The 19878-nt window shown below is 42.0% G+C and overlaps 2 protein-coding genes and 1 pseudogene across 10 annotated transcripts in view; 2 read left to right on the forward strand and 1 right to left on the reverse strand.

Moving 5' to 3' along the window:
* Positions 1-4762, forward strand: part of EGFL6 (EGF like domain multiple 6) — a 50413-nt gene extending 45651 nt beyond the window's left edge. The window contains exons 11-12 of the mRNA XM_016119469.2: positions 1073-1338; positions 4422-4762. Coding sequence (XP_015974955.2) covers positions 1073-1338; positions 4422-4532 — 377 coding nt within the window. The 3' untranslated portion in view covers positions 4533-4762. The remainder of the gene's footprint in view (positions 1-1072; positions 1339-4421) is intronic.
* LOC118608094 lies at positions 1732-1850 on the reverse strand (annotated as a pseudogene).
* A 6912-nt stretch (positions 4763-11674) lies between the features above and the next one.
* TCEANC (transcription elongation factor A N-terminal and central domain containing) lies at positions 11675-19484 on the forward strand. Of its 9 annotated transcripts, none has more exons than XM_016119409.2 (4): positions 11675-11761; positions 13638-13765; positions 17888-17943; positions 18278-19484. In XM_016119409.2, the coding sequence occupies exon 4, from the start codon at positions 18393-18395 to the stop codon at positions 19449-19451; it is 1059 nt and encodes a 352-aa protein (XP_015974895.2). In that variant the 5' UTR covers positions 11675-11761; positions 13638-13765; positions 17888-17943; positions 18278-18392; the 3' UTR covers positions 19452-19484. The 9 variants fall into 9 exon arrangements, with proteins under 9 accessions (XP_015974895.2, XP_015974858.2, XP_015974886.2 ...); XM_016119372.2 differs by having other exon boundaries at positions 18383-19484; XM_036227186.1 differs by lacking the exon at positions 11675-11761 and adding an exon at positions 11844-12526 and having other exon boundaries at positions 18383-19484.
* The last annotated feature ends 394 nt before the right edge of the window (positions 19485-19878 follow it).

The raw sequence follows: 19878 nt of genomic DNA on the forward strand, positions 1-19878 counted from the left end.
AATGGAGTTAAATATAAAATAAAGAAACATGGTATGAATCAGCATTATTAGAAGGTTAAAATTTCAAGGGCAGATTAAAGTAGGCTTTAGCTGGGAGAGAAGAGGAAACCTGCCACAGTGGGTCCCAGAAAAGAGACTGTAGCTGGTTAGAGTTGCCAGATAAAGTATAAGATGTTTAAATTTCAGGGAAGCAATGAATACTTTTTAGTATATTTCAGACATGTTGTTTATCTGACTTTCAAACTCCACTGGGCATCTATATTTTATTTGCTGACTCTGACAACCTTAGCAGCTGGACAAGAAGACCGGACAGTCTCTGGGTCCAATAAAAAGTTAGGTAGTGTCAGCCTGGGTCCTCAAGTGTCTCTGGGAATTTTACTAGCAGAAGACTCCACCCCACCCAGTGTCTTCCTCCTGGCCTCTAAGGAATTCCTCCTCCTTATTAACTTCTTCAGACCCCACTTTATGAGAGTTTTGTCCAAGTTCATCAAAGCCACAATCAGAAGCTCGAAGATGAGCAAACATTCGCTATCATTGGTTAAAAGATACTTGGAAGATGGATACTTAGAAATAGGAGATGTGCTCCTATCATCCTAAATCAGAAGTTGCAATGATATGTAACACACGGTTGTTGAGCACCACGAAACCATTAGTACAAATTCAGGTACATTGTGGATTAAACACCACACTGTGAACCCACCTAAGGAGCTGACTGCCATGCAGTGAAAATGCATTCTGAAGTGCAAACAAGCAAATGGAAAGTTGCAGTGCTAAAACTATAGGATCATTTAATTAAGAGTCTTACTCCATATCTGCGACTGTCAAGCTTTGTGAATGTGGACAAATCCCTCAGTTTCTCTGACCCTTGGTTGCCTTTTCTATACAGCAATGAGTTTCAGCTCTGTGACCCCTAAAACCTATTTTAGTGTAAAAGTTTCGTTCCTATGTTCGAAATGAAAGGACTTCAGCTTTCCTGCTAGGAGATTATCGTTCATTTTTTATAGTATCTTATACACTATAGCCAAACCCTTTACAATGGCCTCGTCAAGTGTGCATTTTTCCTCTCTTAAAGCTGTTGGCTACTACATGGCAGTTCCCGCCTTGGCAGGCCATAAGAAGGATGTTGGCCGATTAAAACTTCTTCTCCCTGACCTGCAGCCCCAAAGCAACTTCTGTTTGCTCTTTTATTACCGGCTGTCTGGAAATAAAGTAGGGAAACTTCGAGTATTTGTGAAAAACAGTACTAACGCCCTGGCATGGGAGGAGACCAAGAGTGAGGATGAAAGGTGGAAGATGGGGAAAATTCAGCTGTATCAAGGGATTGACGCTACCAAAAGTGTAAGTGGAAAAACAGCATGAGACTAGATATTTACATTCTGTTTCAATGATTTAACAAACAAAACACTTACTGAAGTACCTAGATGCCGAGGCTGCAAAGATGAGTAAGACTTTCCTCTACACTTAACGAGCTTATATTTTGGAGCAAAATCGGCAAGGCAGTTAATCACAACTAATGATAATGCTTGTCAGGAGCACACATATCACATTCTGTGGAAATGATGCGTTTGTGTGTCAGGCTCCTCTCACTAACTTCCTTCTGAACCAGGCTATAATTTCCTTAATATGTAAAATAAAAATAAATAAATAAATAAATAAATAACCATGTTGCTCACTCATTCTATGCCCAGCAATTATCACAGTGAATGGAAGCTACGAAGTCATTTTTTAAAAAGCCTACAGCACCTGGTCTTCCTAGGTGGTCTCCCATCCAAGTACTAACCAGGCCCGTCCCTGCTTAGCTTCCGAGATGAGATGAGATGGGGCATGTTCAGGGTGGCATGGCTGTAGACTACAAGGTCATTTTTAAAATGTTTTTTGAACTGAACTTAGTGGCTATTGCTTGGGGTCCCCAAGACCACCCTCAGGTTCCATGATTCCTTAGAAGGACCAAAGAACTCAGAAAAGCTGTTATATTCATGATTACAGCTTGTTACAATGAAAAGATATAGATTAAGGGCACAGTCCAGGAGAGAGTTGTCCTCTCCCAGGAGAGTGGTATGGACAACTCATAATTCTCTCAGCAATGAGTGACAACATGCACAAAGTATTGCCCAATAGGGAAGTTCACCCAAGCCTTGGTGTTCGAGGTTTTTGTTGGGGGTCAGCATGACTGGCCATGTGACTGACCTCTGTTACTCAGTCTCTAGCTTCTTCAGAGGTCAGGCTGATACTTGTGGGACCCAAGGCCTCGCCCTAAATCACACTGTTAGCATAAATTATCTGGCATGGCCAAAGACACTCTTAAGAGGTAGGATATTCCAAGGACTTAGAGGTGATCTCGCAGGAACCAAAGGCCACTCTACCTTCTATTGGCATTGTCTCCTCAAGGAGGTTAAACCTACACAGAAAAAATGTCAGGAAGGGGATTGTATTGTAGAAAAGTCTGCTTTTGATTGCTATATCCTAAATCTCCTTGACAAGAAAACATAAGAAGCCTGCCTAATATTTTTGTACGAGGGTAAGGGAAAATGCAGTTAAATGCAAACACAAATTAGGATGTCAATTAATTATCCTAACATTTATTTTTAGTTGTCTGGGAGTATCAGTCAGGGATTTCAGTGATGGAAAAGCTGCATATCCCCAAATCTAGACACGCCCACCTTCATTATCCCTCCCGTTTCAGATGCTGTGAGATGTCTGCTTTTCAGATCACTACTTTTTAAAATTACCTAGAATGAACATCTTCCTGAAAGCAGTTCTTTCCTGAGAAGAGACTGAGGAAGAAGTTTCTATACCCAATTGTGCTATCACTTGCTACTCAGTGATAACTTGTGTCCAGCAGTTCTCAAGAAAATCAATCAGAGAGCTTAAGGGCAAAAGACAGCAGCCCAGGCAATGGGCAGTCACAGTCTCTCTTTGCCCCCATTTTTCTCTGAGGCTTTCTCTTTCTGTTTGGAGAGCCTGAGAAAGTGGAACACAGTGGTGACAGCAAGCTTAAAATCACCTCATCTTTGCCACCTTGACAACTATTCTGTGATTATTTATGACGCAGGAAAGAATGAATAGTTGCATGATTCTTGAAAGATCATTCTTTACAATGCCAATTTGCTATAAATTTGAATTTATTTTTTTTAAGTTCAGAAAAGACAAAAGTAAATTATCTTATTGAACAAAAGTAAAGATTCTAGTCATTCCATGGTGACATGATTGCTTCCATATTTTGCATTTCACTTTCTACATGAATATATATTTTAATCTATAACCACAGTATGCACATGTTATTGAATTCATTTTGATAGAATTACATGTGTATGTCATTTTAAAGAATTACATGTTCTAAATTAAATATTCTTTTCTCTCTAAAATTTTTGTTCCAGGATAACCTTAATCATCTTTGAATCAGCATCATTTTGCTGTCCTCTAAATCTGCTGATCTCTGATATTGAGAATTAAAGAATTTCAGAGCCTACTAGGCATATTACCTCTTAATTATTTCTTCTTATAATGAATGGCATCTTACAGGTGCTCCATAAATTGTGCCTATGATTTTCATAATTTTTAAATTGAAATATATTCTGGTATCTTTTTCTGATCATACAAGTAACAAGAACTATTTTTGAAAAATATTGTAAAATTAAAGAAACTTAGAAATATTCAGTGAAAACTTAATAATATTTCTTTGGAAATATTTTTGGATGAATGAGTGAACATAAAATAGTCACTGTATATCCTTAATTTTGTTAAATGATTTACCCGTGTCATTTTGTGTCAAATTCAAAGATGGGTTTTTGTGTGTTGTTTTCATTCTCCGTTTCTATACTATAGAAATTTCTAAAATATAAAGAAGTTTGCTTCTTTTGGTTACTTTATTAATAAATGTCTTAGATAAAAACGATTATAGCTTATTATCAAACATTTTCAACACATAAAAACAATGACATTCCAGATCATTGAATATGCGAATCAATATTTTAAGCAAAATAACTCTATTATTACAAACAACCAAAATTTGGATATATCAAAATAATTCCCTTTTGACTATATAGTTTTACATTAGATGTTCACGGGGAATATTAAATTTCTTCTAGCCAATTTTTATTTAAAGAAAACCGTATTACTTTCTTATTTTTGCCTTTGTTTCTTCAAATGGGAATTCCAATTTTTCTTATGAAACTTTACCCTTCTCAGCTTTCCAGATTCTTTTAGGTGTTACAGTGACCTTTTTTTCTCTGAACATAACTCATTCAGTGCAGATACCTGGCATCTGGAAAATGTGATATATTACTACATATTCAATGTCAAAGTCTGTTTCTGTGCAATAGGAACACATGAGTTTAGTTCTCTTTAATAGCTATCAAATTGTTTGATTTGATCAGTTTTGAATATTTTGAAGTAATTTTTGATTCCCTCTCCATTATTAGATCATTTTTGAAGCTGAACGTGGCAAAGGCAAATCCGGAGAAATTGCAGTGGATGGCATTTTGCTGGTGTCAGGCTTATGTCCAGACAGCCTTTCATCTGTGGATGGTTGAATATTACTGTTGTCTTTTATATCTTCGTTTCTGGCTTTTTGTTTCAGTTCTCCATTTTTTGATATTATATCATAGATCCGCCTCCATTTTAGAAATACCAACTGAAAAGTTGTAATGTACCAACAGAAACATTGTTGTAAGATGCCTTTCTTGTATAAAATGCATCAGTATTTTCTTTAAATATAGTACCATTGTGTGCCTTTATTCATTTATGAATTATAAAATATGAAAATGTCGCTTTTTCCCCCCAGTATATTTTTATTTGTCTACATGAATTGAGGAACTTCTCTATACAACATGTATAGAATTACAAAAAAAAACATGGAGAAATGTTTAACTGTGACTTTTATGGCACTTCTTGGAAACTATGACATCACAGATAGACCTTTACCTAAATGGCTTAACTTGATCTTTTAGAGCCAAACTTGTATATTTAAATTCTTTGTAATAATAATATCCAAATAATCACCTTGGTTCATGGTTTAAGTTTTTCTAAGTAAGAAAATGTGGTTGTTAATTCTAGGTTTAGTTATGTGAATGATTTTTTTCTTCACTGGAAAATGTGGTTTTTATTCTTTATGGAAATACTTTATGTTCTTAAAAATTCTTAAAATGACTTCGTATTATGGGAACACATAACTGCATTTTAGGCCTCATAACTGCAGTGCAAATTAGCATAAGTTGTTTTATTCAAGGCCTCAGAGAACTACCTAAAACTACATTAAGCAAGTAGCAGGACTCAAAAAAAGATGAATGCCTTCTTTTCTGTTTCTCTTTTCTTCTAAATTCAAGAACAGTTTTGTGTGATAATGAATCCTGAGTGAATTCTTTGAGGACAAAAGGATATTCTGCTTTAATATTCTGGGTCAGAAATAGCTCCAAGACAACTTCCGAGTAGAATGTTCCCCAGATATTTGCTTGCTCTTCTGTAAAGCAATGAAGGAATTAGGCCACAGGAGAAAGGGAAAAGAGAAGGTAATCTACTTATTAATCCTTAAAATTTGTAGTCTCACTCTTGACTTTTTCATGCTGAAACTCTTGGGGGGAAAATTACAACATTTTTCTTTAGTGTGAAGTAATTTGGGCTTACAACATCTACACAGGATTATAGCTGTATCTGTTGGATAACTGGTAGTTATAGAAACCCCAAAAAACAGTGTTTCTAGTGATACCACTTGAAGTCCTGCTCAGCTAAGTCAAATTAGCCCAAAGAATTGTAAGAGATAATAAAATGGTTGTTTTAAGATATTAAAATTTGGGATGGTTTGTTACACAGCAAAAGCTAACTGATACATGTGGTTTCTAATACTGTGGTAGGACTTGAAGAAGACTTCCTGTCCATTCAGTGACCAAGGAAATTTCACACCATAGTTGTGGCTCAGAGTAAAGGAAATAGAAGAGGAAACTTGCAATAAAGGACAGTGACCCAGTCATCCAGGTTAAAGGAAGAGCTATTGAATTAGAAATGAAATAGGCCTGGGAATCATGTTAGCTATGTATAGAAAATCAATACATGAAGAAACTGAGTTTAATTTGAATCAAATAATATTTCATGCTTCTCTGATATCTGTAGCAGAGACTTCTAGTTACCTACCCAATAGCCATGCTCACCTTTTTCCTCACTAATATAACCATAAATAAATATATTTGGGGGATTAGGGAGCAATGTGCTCAACTAAAAGTCTGCATTTATCAAAATCTCTTAGATGTAGGAGGCCGCTGACACATTGGTGAGGCTTCCAGGAAGGATCATTAAAGAGAGTTCTCAGCTGGCAGCTTACTTGCCATTGTTCTTCCTCCTTCCTGTCTGCAATGTGGTTGCAAAGGCAGCTGTACGAGCTACCCTGTGGTCATGAGGGCAAGGACCACACCCTTTGGAGGAGTGCAGAGCTGGAGGCACCCTGGGTCCCTGACGACATGGTGGCATCTCTACTCCTGTCCCAGACTGGCCACTGCTCGATATTTTATTGAGAGAAAAGTAAGTCCTTCCTTGACCTACCTAGAGTTTCAAACAAAGTGCAACCCGGACTCAGGCAATCACTCTTCCTGATCCCAGAGGGCTGCTCCTGCCATTTCCTCTGCAGGACCATAGTCTTGGGACTAACTTCTTGGGCCCTTAAATACCAACATATTGTTTTAAATTCCAGTTGACAGCCCACAGTGTCGTGAAGCTCTAGCCTGCACCAGCACCAAATCATACTTTGCTTCCCTTGGGGAAACCGAAGGTCAGCTAATTCAGCCATGACTCCCATATCTGTTGTCCCTGGCCACCGACCAATGTCCAACCGCCCTTGTCATCCATCCTCTCCCACTCTCTCATCCCCACAGTTCTGGGCCTCTTCCTCTGGGCACTCCGACTGTTTCCGCTCCCTTCACCATCACAGGTACTCCATTGTCTGGTAAACAAACTCCACTCCATCTTAATTCATGCCAAAAAGCTCTTCATCTCTCGATCTTAGCTGAACCGAGTTCTCTCCCAGGGCCATCTCTACCCCCGCAGCCTTAGCAACTGAAAGCCACTCCTCCTCCCACACTACATACATGTCAGGGTCTGGAGCTGAAGGTGTATCCCTCCTTGCCCTACTCTTGCTCGCAATCTCTTATTTCTCAACTTCTGTGTAAAAGCTTCTGTTCGTTGGAGGTGCAGTTAAATAGCTCTGCAGCCTTGTCCTTCCTAGATGTCATCAACCAGCGGTACCATCTGTGCAAATAACATCCAATATCCTGCCCTTACAGTTCTTCGACCTCCTCTATTCCAGTTACCATCACCAGCCTGTCGCTGTCTTTTAAAAAATCTTTTTCCTCAGTTTTAGTGACACAGCTCTCCTTCTGAGTGTGACACTTTGCACCTGCATCCTGCGTTTTTCAGACCGTCTCAGAGTTCTAGCAGCGCCCCCTTGTGGCAGCCTGTGTGCATGTGTGTGGCTGTCACCGGGCAAACGGCCAGGAGAGCTGTCTGTCGTCAGCTCCTGCTTCCCCTTTGCTCCATTTCCCTTCCCCGGTATCTTGTGAATTCATGTTTCTTTCTGGGCACACAGAACTTTACAATCCAGTCACCCCTGAAGTCGTGAAGAATCCGATCTCACAGACCTTTCGTCCTCTCCTATCAGCTCTTACTGTTCCTATGTCCCATTCTGCTGGTCTCTGACAAAGGGAGAGATAATTCAAGCGTCGAGAATAAACAACTGCAAGTGTAACCTTTACTAACCAATATTTTGTGTTTGATAATAGCAGCTTCCAGTGCCTTTGTACATGGAATGAGTAAGAAGGCAGTTTCAGCTCCTCGCTAAGAGCAGGGATTCTCTTCCGATGGCCCTCAGACCTCACAGCCACATTAAGATGGGGACTGTGTCTGATAGTATTTGCTGCTAGCAAGCAACAGAAACAGAGCTCAGCTAACTTACGGCAAAGGGAAGGAACAGTAAGGAAGCAGGAGAGTGCAGGCAGATGGAAAGACCAGTGATCCTGCCTCGGAAACTGCAGGGCTAGAAGCAGAGCTATGGGGAAAGCCATTGCTGATCAGGATGCCAGCGCCGCCAGAATGATCTCTCACCATGCTGGTCTCCACATTACTCTGCTCCAATGTTACATTCTGGGGAGGAGTGTGCAATCAGCCCAGCTTGGGTCACATAGATGCCACCTGGTTAGGGTAGATCGAAGCACCTGATTGGCTGTTCAGAAAGTGGGCTGAAAGCTGATGACCCAAACCCACCGAAGTCCACCACGTGGACCCCATCACACAAAAGCTGGGATTGAGTTCATGTAATTGTCCCAGCCAACATACCAATCTAAATGATTTACTCTTGTCATGACAAAGGAGTCGATGCCTTCATTCTCTTCAACAAGTAGAAACCCAGGTGGTGTTGGGTCAGGTTTGAAATGAGGAACAACTAATAAAACTATAATATAATCCACATGATGCAGCAAGTACAATGTGTTAGGTTGTTATAGGGGTAGAAATGAGGCTGAAGTGGAAAAATATTTCTCTTGGGCAACGTAAACCAGAACAGTACACTTCTGGCCAAATGTTTCTCTCCCTGAAGACTTAGAAGTGAACATGGTTATCCTTTTTATTGTCGTTTTTGATGAATGATCCCTTCTGGCAGCATGCCCAGGCTATATCATGCAAGGAAGGCTGTGGATGGTGTGTACAGTGTCAGTCCATGAGAATGAGCCTTGAAGCTACATGATGCAAGAACAAAAGACGAGGAAGCCAAATCAATCGATGGTTTTTAGTTCAATGCTTATGTCTTGCTACTCTGGTGAATTGCTGTTACAAAACAATCCTTTAAAAGAAAAACCTGAGAACCAAGATGAAGTGAGACATTGCATGGAGCAGTCCACACATCAGGGCCACTGGCAGACTATTACTCCTAGTAACCAGACACTCTGACAGAATGAAATCCCAGTGGGGGGCTTCAGCTCAAATTTCTTAGCAGCAATACAAACGGCAATTGAGTGGGCAGGCAGAGGTCTTTGAATAGAGTTGGCATCCTTCCATCCCATTTATTTTTGTATTTTTTTAACGTTTTTCCGATTAAATGGAATTTTGAAGCATCCCCAGTAACCAAGTAGTATAAATATTGTTTCATTGCCTCTGAATTTCCATCTTATGAGCTGCACCAAGAAGTGATTAAAACCAGACTTTCTGGTCCTTCATTTATCTGCTAATCTGTTGCCATAAATCTATGGTGGAATAACTCACATTCTAGAGAAATGACTAAATGGACTAATGGTGAAGGAAAGAAGAACAAGAGATATGGGAATGACCTAACGATGACTACAGGTACAAGAGGATGCTAAATGGACTCTTCCGGACATGGAGCTTTGCCCAAGGCCCCAAAGCTGAGCACACTGTTAAGTGCCCAATGATTCTAAAGAGGCATGCTAGAACATCTATACAGGGCTAAGTGGGGAGCTCAAACTATTTCTGCCATCCATGGCCCTCACCCCTCTTTAGAGAGATTGACAGGTTTCCCTGTCATGGAAAGACACAAGAAACGGTGCTTGACTCTCAAAAAATTCAACAGGTGAGAAGCCAGCTGGGGCTACTTAAGATGACCTATAACAGCAAAGAGACTGGCTGCAAAGGGAGCAACCTCAGCTTCCAGGGCTTAGTTGGGGCGGAGGGGGCGGGGGGAGCTGCTGGGGTTTTCCCATGGGCTAAGTGTGCATCAAACAAGTAGCTGGGCTTGGGTTGTTTTGGAAGGACCCTGCCCAAGAGGCCTGCTTCAGGTGAGGTGACCCAACAGAAAAAGGCTGAGTGGGATGTACCACCTAAACCAAGAGCTAGTGATCTACCAGGCAGTATGTGATCTCAACTAGAGAATGTGTGAGAAGGGGTCTCAATAGAGGGGTCTCAAAAAAACATCCCAGAAATGAGCCTATAAAAAGAACAAAAGAGGCAGCATTTGGACATTAGCACACAGAGAGCTCCAATGACAGGTAACGACATCATTAATTATATTAGTTTCCTGTGGCTGCCATATCTGGGTGGCTTAAAACAACAGAAATTTATTCGCTCACAGTTCTGGAGCCAGAAGCCCAACCTCAAGGGGTTGGCAGGACTATACTCCCTCCAAACGTTCTAGGGAAAAATCCCTCCTGGCTTCTTCCAGCTTCTGGTGCCTCAAGGAGTCCCTTGGCTTGTGGCTACATAACTGTAATGTCCATCTTTGTCTTCACATGGCCTTCTTCTCTGTTTCTGTGTTTTTTCCTTTTCTGTCTCTTATAAAGATACTTGTCATTGCATTTAGGGTCCACCTGGGTGATCCAGGATGACCTCGCCTTGAGATTCCTATCTTCAAAGACTCTTTTTTTTTTTTCCAAATGAGGTCACATTCACAGGTTCCAAGGGTTAGGAAGTATATATAACTATCTTTGAGGTGGGACACCATTCAACCTACAATGCTAATCAAATAAGACCTTTTTACTACTCTTTCCTCTTCCTGCCCTCTCCTGGGAGAGACCAGATAATAGTGGAGGAAGCAGAGAAAGGATGCACTAGAGTGAAGAAATTGATCCATGTCTTTCCCTTTGCTGTTCCACATAGTTATAGACCTCACGTGAACTGAGGGAAAGTCATAGCTTTGACTTGGATGAGTAATTGAATGTTTTTTAAATTTTAGATTAGAATGGACTTTTTAACAACTAATAATAATAATAATAATAATAATAATAATAATATCTTTATACCTGAAAGTAATTGGAAAAGCTGTGTGATTTGCTCGAGCCTCAAGCTCCAGCTGCGGAGGAGCCAAATGGCAGGGGAGAAACCCCACAGATGTAGTTTCAAGGCAATGGTAAGAAAAAATAATAGTTTCTTCTTGTGTACATCCTACAGAGCCCTGTCTGTTCAATAAATTAGATTTATAGCTGTCTCATGTTGTTCTTGTGACAGAAACAATCTTATAGAAATAGCCTTCTGAAAGTAAATTCTCTTAAGTTATATCCAGAATGGACCTGCAGTATTTCAACAGTTTTTAAAACGGAGTCACTACTGCTTTTTTACTAATTACAATTTTAGTTTTGTCTTCCCTCCTTTTAGGTAAGGTTTATTGCATTCCTTAGTCATAGAATCACCCTGCTTCCCGACAGCATCCAATCCAGAGCAAAGCCCTGCTTCCTTGAACCTTCCCCAAGTTACCTTACAGGAGGGGATGGGCAAAGAAGGCTGCCACATTCTCTAGTTCCTCCATCACTTGTGTTTTACTGAACCCTTGCACGTAAAGATGTGTACGGGTGATTAGCGCGGGATACACATGACTACTTAATGGATGTATCCTACTTCCATAGCAAACTGAGGCATATCAGGGTGCAATAAATACTGCTGAATTAATTACCGCATTAAATTGATAAATCACGTTTTTGTCCAAAATTCTGTCAACATTTAGCTGAACACTGTCTCCACTGGAAGCAGAAAAGATACGCTTAGAGTAGTTCAACAAACTGCGCTCAGAAACATGAGTCGGGCTAGTTTCTTGCAGTTCATGCCCGGATGCTGAACTGTCAGCCGGGGACCATAGGACCTCCCACACCCAGCAGGGGAGAATGGCCCCACGACGCTGCCCGCGCTGCGCAGGCGCCGTTTCCCTAGCACGCATGCGCTGGGTCCGGCCGTGCTCTTCAGTCCGCGGGGGTTGGTTGAGCCTTCGTTGTCCCGCCCCCGGACCGGAAGTCCTCCCTGGGCGCGGGGGTCACGGAGGACGCCCGGGCTTCTGCGCTTCGCGGTGAGCCACGCTCGGGTCCGCCGGCGTCCCTGCTCGTGTGCTCCCTGGGCCGGGTGGGCCCGAACGTGCCCTCGCCTCCCCCCCTCCAGACGAGGTCTCCGGGGCGGGCGGATCCCTGCGGCCGCCGCTGCCTTGTGTTGGGTGCCGGGCTGTCACCCTGGGCGGTTTGCAGCGGACTGTACCTGTCTGCCCACCCCACCCACTGGAACCCGAACGCGGGCCACAGCTGGTCTCTTCCACTCGCTGTCCCTTCGCTAGGGATCCTCATGACGGGAGCGCCCTAGCGCAGTGTACTAAGTGGCTGTCCTTAAACTGCGACGCCCCTCCCAACTTTTGGCACCAGTTCTCTCCGTAGAGGAAGGGGCTCCCGTATAGCGGGAGAGAGGTCTGTGTGTTACGGCTAGAAACTTAAAATTTCTCTTTAGACCTAAATCTCTAAAGAGATCTAGGTTGCTGCCGATTTGTTAACAGCTTTTGGAAATTTTTCTTTGATATTTCCTCTTTGGGATTTAAGCCAGATGTGTGCACCTTGCCCATACTGTAGTATTAGTTAATATTTACAAGCTTTTATATGCAGTCGGTCAGCATATTTAGGACCTACTCTTGCTGGCACTGTATAAACTCTACATATGATATGTATTCAGAAGCTATACCAGGTGCAAATCTAAGCATCATATTAGCATGTGCTCTAGAACTCGTGTCCAGTATGGTAGCCACTAGCTACATAAGCACTTGAGATGTGCTTAGTCCGAATTGAGTTCTGCAGTAAGTGTAAAAAAGCGAATTTTGGAAGATGAGTGTGCAAAAGAATGTAAAATAACTCAGTAATTTGTTTATAGTGATAACGTTGAAATGGCAGTGTTTTGGAAACACTGGGTTAAATAAAGTATATTTTTAATTTCACGTGTTTGCTTTTAACATGGTTACTAGACCATTTTAAATTTTATCTGTGGCTTGAATATTTCTACTGGAATATTTCTAGAAAGAGATCAGCAAACTATGGCCTGCAGCTGAATCCAGCTTGCCTGTCTTTGAAAAAAAGATTTATTGGAGCAAAGCCACACTTATTCATTTATGTATTGTCTATGGCTGCTGTTGCTGTTGTAATAGCGGCAGAGTTGAGTAGTCCATACAGCGATCGGAGGGCTTGCAAAGCCTAACATATTTACTCTGTAGCCTTTTTCAGAACAAGTTTGCCAACCCCCTGTTCTAGAACAATGCCTGGTATGGTGGATATATGTAAACCTTTTCACTGTAGTCCTGTGTAATTGTCAGGCTTACTCTGTGAGAGGCATACTTCTAAGGACTATCTCGTTTAAGTCTCATATTAATCCTAGGATGTGGGATTTCCCTCATTTCATAGATGAGGAAATTGAGGCACAAAATAGTTATGAAACTTACCCAACATGCTCAATACTCCTTACTTCTGGAACTACCTTCTTGACCGTCCTTATCCCTAAATGGCTTGACTCCTGCAGCTCACTTAATTAGCCAACAGTAGGCACCATGCTTTTTTCTTTGAACTCGAATTTTTTTTAATGATTTTTATTAAACTAGACTTGAGAAGAGGTTGGTCTCTTGTGGAAGAAGCTGAAGAGCCCTGAGCTTAGGTGCAGTGGATACAAGCAAGGTGATCTGTAGTGCAAAGAATGAGCCTCACAAGCAGAGAGGAAAGAGCATCCTGGACGCTTTTCACTCATTTAACAAAAAAATGTTTGTTGAGAAATAGCAAGCACTGGCCAGGTGTTTGCCAAGTGTGTACCAGTGAATGAAACAAATGACATCTTTATGGTCTTGTGGTTAAGGCAGACAATTAAAATTTGATGTGGTATGCAGCATGAAAAAACAATGTGCAAATACTTGATGTTTTTAACAGATGCCCTCATCTGTAAGACGGAAATACGCAGTACACCTGTCTTGTTTCTTGTGAGGATGGAGATGACGTGAGTGTGTATGGCGTGGAGAGTTGCTCCATAAATGTACATTGCCTTCTGCTGTTAAGAGGTAAATGAGGGGATGAATACGGGGAATTGGGTGCATCATGATGCTTAAAACATGGCCATCACAAGTTGTAATCTGCGGAGAAGGTTCTCAAGTGGGTTGTGCACAGCAGGTGTTTTTAATATTTCCTGATTTAATGGGGGCTCATCTGGCAAACTGAATTCAGAGGGGTTCTGTGCAGAGTCTAGGAGCAGGACGAGGGCCGTCTTTGGGCTGCTAGCAGTGTAACTGAGACGGTCCTGCTGCAGGAAGGGAGTCGTGCCTGTACAGTGGTGACAGCTCTGATTTGAACCAGATGCACCTGAAGAGGTAAAAATACCCAGGCCTACCTTCAGGGATGCTAATTCATTCTGATATCATTCTGTGAAACAAGGGCCTGGCATTGTTTGTTTTGTTTTGGCTGCTTAATTTCTGCAGATGATTTGGGTTTGCAGTCAAGGTTGAGAACCAGTCATGGCGAGTGGTAGGCCGGGCTCAGGGAACTGCTGGAGGAAAGGCCCAGAGCCGTGAAATGGTCAGTGCCTGTTGGTTCAGCTGCATCATGGAGGAGGCTGGAAGGGGGCTTTTCATCACCTGGCCAAGGACCTTGGCTTTATCTTGAAAGCAAGGGGACCCTCTGAAGAGCTTCAAGTGGGAAAGCAAGGGACTATCTTGCTAAGATCTGTACCAGAGGGTGACCCCTCTCACAGAGCACTGTGAATCAGAGTGAAAGCGGTGAAGAAGCAATTGGAGCTGGCCAGATGATGGCAAACCCAGATTCGGTTTCGGTACTCTTCCCGTGCGTGTCCCCTAGTGGCCAGTGTCTGTCCTTGTGGAGTGTAATTGGCTGGTTTCTTATCTGTATTCCTTCCACTGGGCTGGCAGCTCCTTCAGGCCGAGAGTATCTCTTTAGGTTCAGCATCCGTCATGTACTAGATACACAGTAAATATTCATTGAATGAACTATATAGAACCCTAAACTGGACAGACAGCTTCCTTTGTCTTTTTATGGCAGTTTTCAAAATTTTGTATCCCAGTTGCTTCCACACTATACCCTCCTAGGGGAATAAATGCTTTATATCCTCATGATTGTCCCACAGGGGGAATAGAAAGTTTAACAGGATTGAAAGGCTGTTAAACATGTGGAGAAGAATGGGAAACAGTATGGCAGATCCTCAAAAAATTAATAGAATTCTCATATAATCCAGCAGTCCCACTTCCGGCTATCTACCCAAAAGAATTGAAAGCAGGGTCTCAAAAAGATATTTTTTACCCCCATGTTCATAGCAGTATTATTCACAAGAGCCAAAAGGTGGAAGCCACCCAAGTGTCCATCAACAGATGAATGGATAAGCAAAATGTGGTCTCTTCATGTGATGAAATATTATTCAGGCATAACAAGGAAGGAAATCCTGACACATGCTACAACATGGATGAAACTTATGGATAGTATGCTAAGTGAAATAATCCAGTCATAAGACAAATACCGTATGATTCCACTTGTCTGAGGTATCTAAAGTAGTCAAATTCATAGAGATAGAAAGTAGAATGGTGTTTGACGGGGCTGGAGGAGAAAGGAATGGAGAGTTAGTGTGTAATGGGGACACAGTTTGTTTTGCAAGATGGAAAGGTTTCTGGAGGTTTGCACAATTCTGAATGTGCTTAACATTCGTGAAACACACTTAAAAAGCGTTGAGATGATAATTTTATGGCATGCGTAGTTTACCACAATTAAAAATTACAAATAAGTAAATATGGAGGAGAGGCAAATAGAGGGGCAAAGTAAAGAGCAGAGTGCTTACACATGAATACATTCATTTCTGTACATTTTCATTAGCAAAGAACAGGTTTTGCTGGTCTGACAGACGGCCACCCTCATAACCCCGAGGCCCCGAAACTCCAGTTCAAGTCCCCTTCAGGATCTCCTTGAGACTGAGCCTTCGTGGAGAAATTCCGACCTGAGTTAAACATTACCTAAGCTCCTTACAGGCACGCTAGACCTGGCCCTCATTAACCACCTCGCTGAGTTTAGCAAACTTCAACCCTGGCTTCTCTGGTAGTGATGCATATAGAATGACTATAGAATGCAGGCTGCGTGACTATTGCTTCTGTGTTAGGAAACGGTCCAGCACGTGGGGGACAGCTGGACCGTGGTGGCGTGGCTGCTTCACTTCCTCTGGACCCCAGCAGTCTCAGGAGACAGTTGTGAGAAGAGTGTCTAGCGATTGAGGATGTGCATTTTTTTTTCTTCTGTATTATCTTGTCTAGTCTTTGTTTATTAAGCCTTTGATTCTTAGGAGGACCTCTTTTATGGTTTTCAGTCTTTAAAAGTGGAACTTAAAAAGAAGAAACAATGATCTTGAAAGTACCGAATCTTGATAATGAGAAAAATAATCACTTAAGATCCTGAATTGATGGTCCGCTAAGTGACTTTATATATTAAAAAATATATGAAAGTCCACCAGGTTATGTACAGCTCCACCTGGAGGTAAAAAAGTCAGACTCGGAATCTTGGTCATCTGGATCTGTCCTAGCAGGGCAACGCCGTGGCCAAGGGTACTTAATTCTTCATATTCGGTGATAGATTTTGAAGAGAGAGTCATCTATTTGAGATTTAGCGATGGACTTCTGAGAAAGTTGCAAATGCTGACCTGAAGGCAAAGCCTCAGGTGAGGGCGTACCTTTCTCTCCCATATTCTAATTCCAGAAGATTGATTGATCCATTTACCATGCCATTTTCCAGTAGGCACACATCTTAAATATATAGCATTATCATGAAGTTATATTAGACTAATAACTTTTCTGATTGTGAAAATAATACATGTTCATCATAGAACATACAGAAAAGAAGGAACAAAAATCACCTAAAATCTTTTCATTCGGAATATGACACTGTCTAAAATGTTGTGTTTCTATCTTAGGCCTTTTCTCTTCTCATGTGATCTTTAAATAAAATTTAGATCAGACTCTGTGTTGTTTTTAAATAACAACTTTATTCAGCTATAATTTACATGCCATACACCGAGTTAAAGTGTACACTTCCGTGGTTTTTAGTATATTGACAGTTGTGTAACTCCTCACCACAATCAACTTTAGAGATTTTTTTCACCTCACCCAAGAAAAACTGCACCCGTTAGCAGCCACTCCCTTTTTCATTCCCCGCTTCGATCCCCAGCCCTAGCCAACCACTAATTTACGCCGTGTCTCTACAGATTTGCCAGTTCTGGACATTTCATGTGAGTGGAATCATACAATATGTGGTCTGTGTCTTTAACTTAGCCTAGTGTTTTCAGGGCTCATCCATGTTACAACATATACCAGAATTTCATTTCTTTTTATTGCCAAATAACGTTCCATTGTATGGATATGTTACATTTTGTTTATTCATCAGTTGATGGACATTTGGGTTATTTCCACCTTTTGTCTATTATGAATAATACTGCTGTTAACATCCGTGTACAAGTTTAACCATTTGGGACCTCCTAGTTTCAGTTTGAAGAAAATTCTCATATACACAGCCACATCTCTCATTTCCTTAAAGTAAATTTATTGAAGTAGAATTGCTAACTAAAAGGACGTACATTTTCTAGCACGTGTCAGATGGTTTCTAGGAAGACTGCATTCATTCCTTGTAGCTGCTTTAGTGCTGTTAGCCTGTGTATGTTCACTCAAGGTTATAAGTGCTGTAAAGTGGGAGTCTGTGGTTTTTTAAAAGACAAGGTCCCTGCAATCAGGCTGCTTATGTTCACATTTAGACCAGTTGGGCAGATACAGATCCATGGGTATCACATAGGCAAGATTATGTACATTACGCGGAGAGAAAAATAAACTGGTTAGATAAATATTTGCCTGCCCAGGATGAGATTCACACCGACGTAATCATCGAGCAGCATTTTTTTTTTACACCTAGCAGTTAAAAAAAGAAAAAAATTAACAGAGCCAAACTCTGGCCTGGGGACCAGTTAGTCCAAAGTTATAAATCCTCTGACTCGCTCAGTCTGAACCTTTACCCCCCATTGCTCAGAAGACTGAGGTGTCAGCACCTGGCTCCCCCACCGCCCTCCACCCTGTGCTCGGTCACGATTTCTTCAGATTCCTGGGATGTCTAACAGCATCCTCTATGTGCCCTGTTTCTCATTCCTTTAGATTCAGGAAAGTACCACTCAAAGACTGTAAAATCAGCAAGTGGTTCCAATGCGTAGGTGAGTATGGGGAGGAAGTAGTCCAGCCTTGCACAACCTGGCCCCATTGATGCTGACACTGGCGTGATTCGTCCCCAACATGACCACCAAATTCCATCCAAAAGGAACTGACGAATCTCGATCTGGAGAGATCACTGACGTGTGAAACTCGAGATGGAAAAAGCTGTAGCAGATCTTCCGGCAGACTCCTTTAAAGCAGCTGTTAATGTAGACGCTGTTTGCAATGTTGCTTTTTTTAACTACTGAGAATCAGACTTTTGAGACGAAGCCATACCGCACTGCAGATCCCATTTCCTAACGTGTCGCACCCATTTTTATTACCTTTCTCTTACAGAAAACACCACCTAGGTCACTGCAGTGCTGTGCTGCTGTCAGGAAGCCGTGACTGGCAAAAGCAAGCATAAGAAAAATGGACACCTCTGTTTTCTTTTCCTTGCAGCTGTAAAAAAATGTCTGACAAGTCCCAGATAGCTGCCAGAGCGTCCCTTATTGAGCAACTGATGTCTGAAAGGAACTTTGAGGATCTTGGCAACCATCTAACTGAGCTAGAAACTCTTCATGTGACGAAGGAGCATCTCCAGCAGACAGACGTCATTAGGGCTGTGTACAGAGTCCTCAAAAGCTGTCCCACAGTGGCTTTGAAAAAGAAAGCCAAGTGTTTGCTGTTGGAATGGAAAGCTCTTTATAAGGGTCCTCACTTCAAACTTAGGGACAGCCCTGAATTATTCCCTACAGGTGGAAATGAAGAAAATTCGGGATTTTCTCCTGACGCAAGTCAGGCGAAGATGTCGGACAGCTCCAGCCCTAATTCTCAGCTATCGTCCCAAGATGTTACAGCAAAAGCCACAGAAATGACTGTGCCCGAGAGTGGCCCTAGTCAGGTAGAACCTAAGGAAGAGCATGTCAGCGGTGGTGACCCCAGATCCACTGACCAGAAGTCAAGTGAGTTGCTGGATCCTGCAGTGCCCGTGAGAACTAAATGCACAGAGCTTCTTCATGACGCTTTAACTAGTTCTTCCACAGATCAGCCCCAGGCCGATTTGTGGCACGACCTTGCAAGAGAGATCGAAGGGCACATTTTTACCCGTTATTCCAAGAACCTGAAAAAATATAAAGCTTGTATCAGAAGCAAAGTTGCCAATCTGAAGAACCCCCAAAATTCTCACTTACAGCAAAACTTGCTCTCTGGGACCATGTCTCCAAGAGAATTTGCCGAAATGACTGTCATGGAAATGGCAAGCGACGAGCTGAAGCAACTGAGAGCCTCCTACACAGAGTCTAGCATACGGGAACATTCCCTTCCCCAAGCGACCGAGGGGACGCACACGAAGAAAATAAAATGCAGACGCTGTGAGAAGTTCAACTGCAAGGTCACTGTCATCGCCAGAGGAACACTTTTCCTTCCAAGTTGGGTGCGGAATTCAAACCCGGATGAAGAAATGATGACGTACGTCATCTGTAACGAATGCGGGGAGCAGTGGTATCATAGCAAGTGGGTGTGCCTGTGATTGATTACAAATAAATATTCTCTTAACAGCCGATCATAAGAGTGATACCTTTTATTTGCATCACGCTTTTATGCTTGTTTTAAAAATCTCATACACACAATTCTTAATCCTAAAAAGAGGGAAAGAAAGTCCGTTGGCTGACGCTCACACCACTATCACTAAAACTTGATGCTTTGGGGAGAGAGAGCGGGTGACTATTTGTATCATGCTTTGTGGCTACTTAATGCTTCGTTATACTCCGTGTCTGGCTGAGAACGGCTCAGCATAAACTAGGAGTCTATTAGAAATGCAGACTCTCGGGCTCCAAGCTCCTGAATCTGAATCTGCACATTCACAGTGTCCGTGCCCGGTGAGCATGTCCAAGGTAGTTTGAGACGCGCTACTTTAGCAATAGGCCTGTGGTTCTCAGCAGTGGCTGCGTATTAGA

Source organism: Rousettus aegyptiacus, unplaced genomic scaffold (assembly GCF_014176215.1).
Source record: "Rousettus aegyptiacus isolate mRouAeg1 unplaced genomic scaffold, mRouAeg1.p scaffold_m13_p_9, whole genome shotgun sequence".
Classification (NCBI taxonomy): domain Eukaryota; kingdom Metazoa; phylum Chordata; class Mammalia; order Chiroptera; family Pteropodidae; genus Rousettus; species Rousettus aegyptiacus.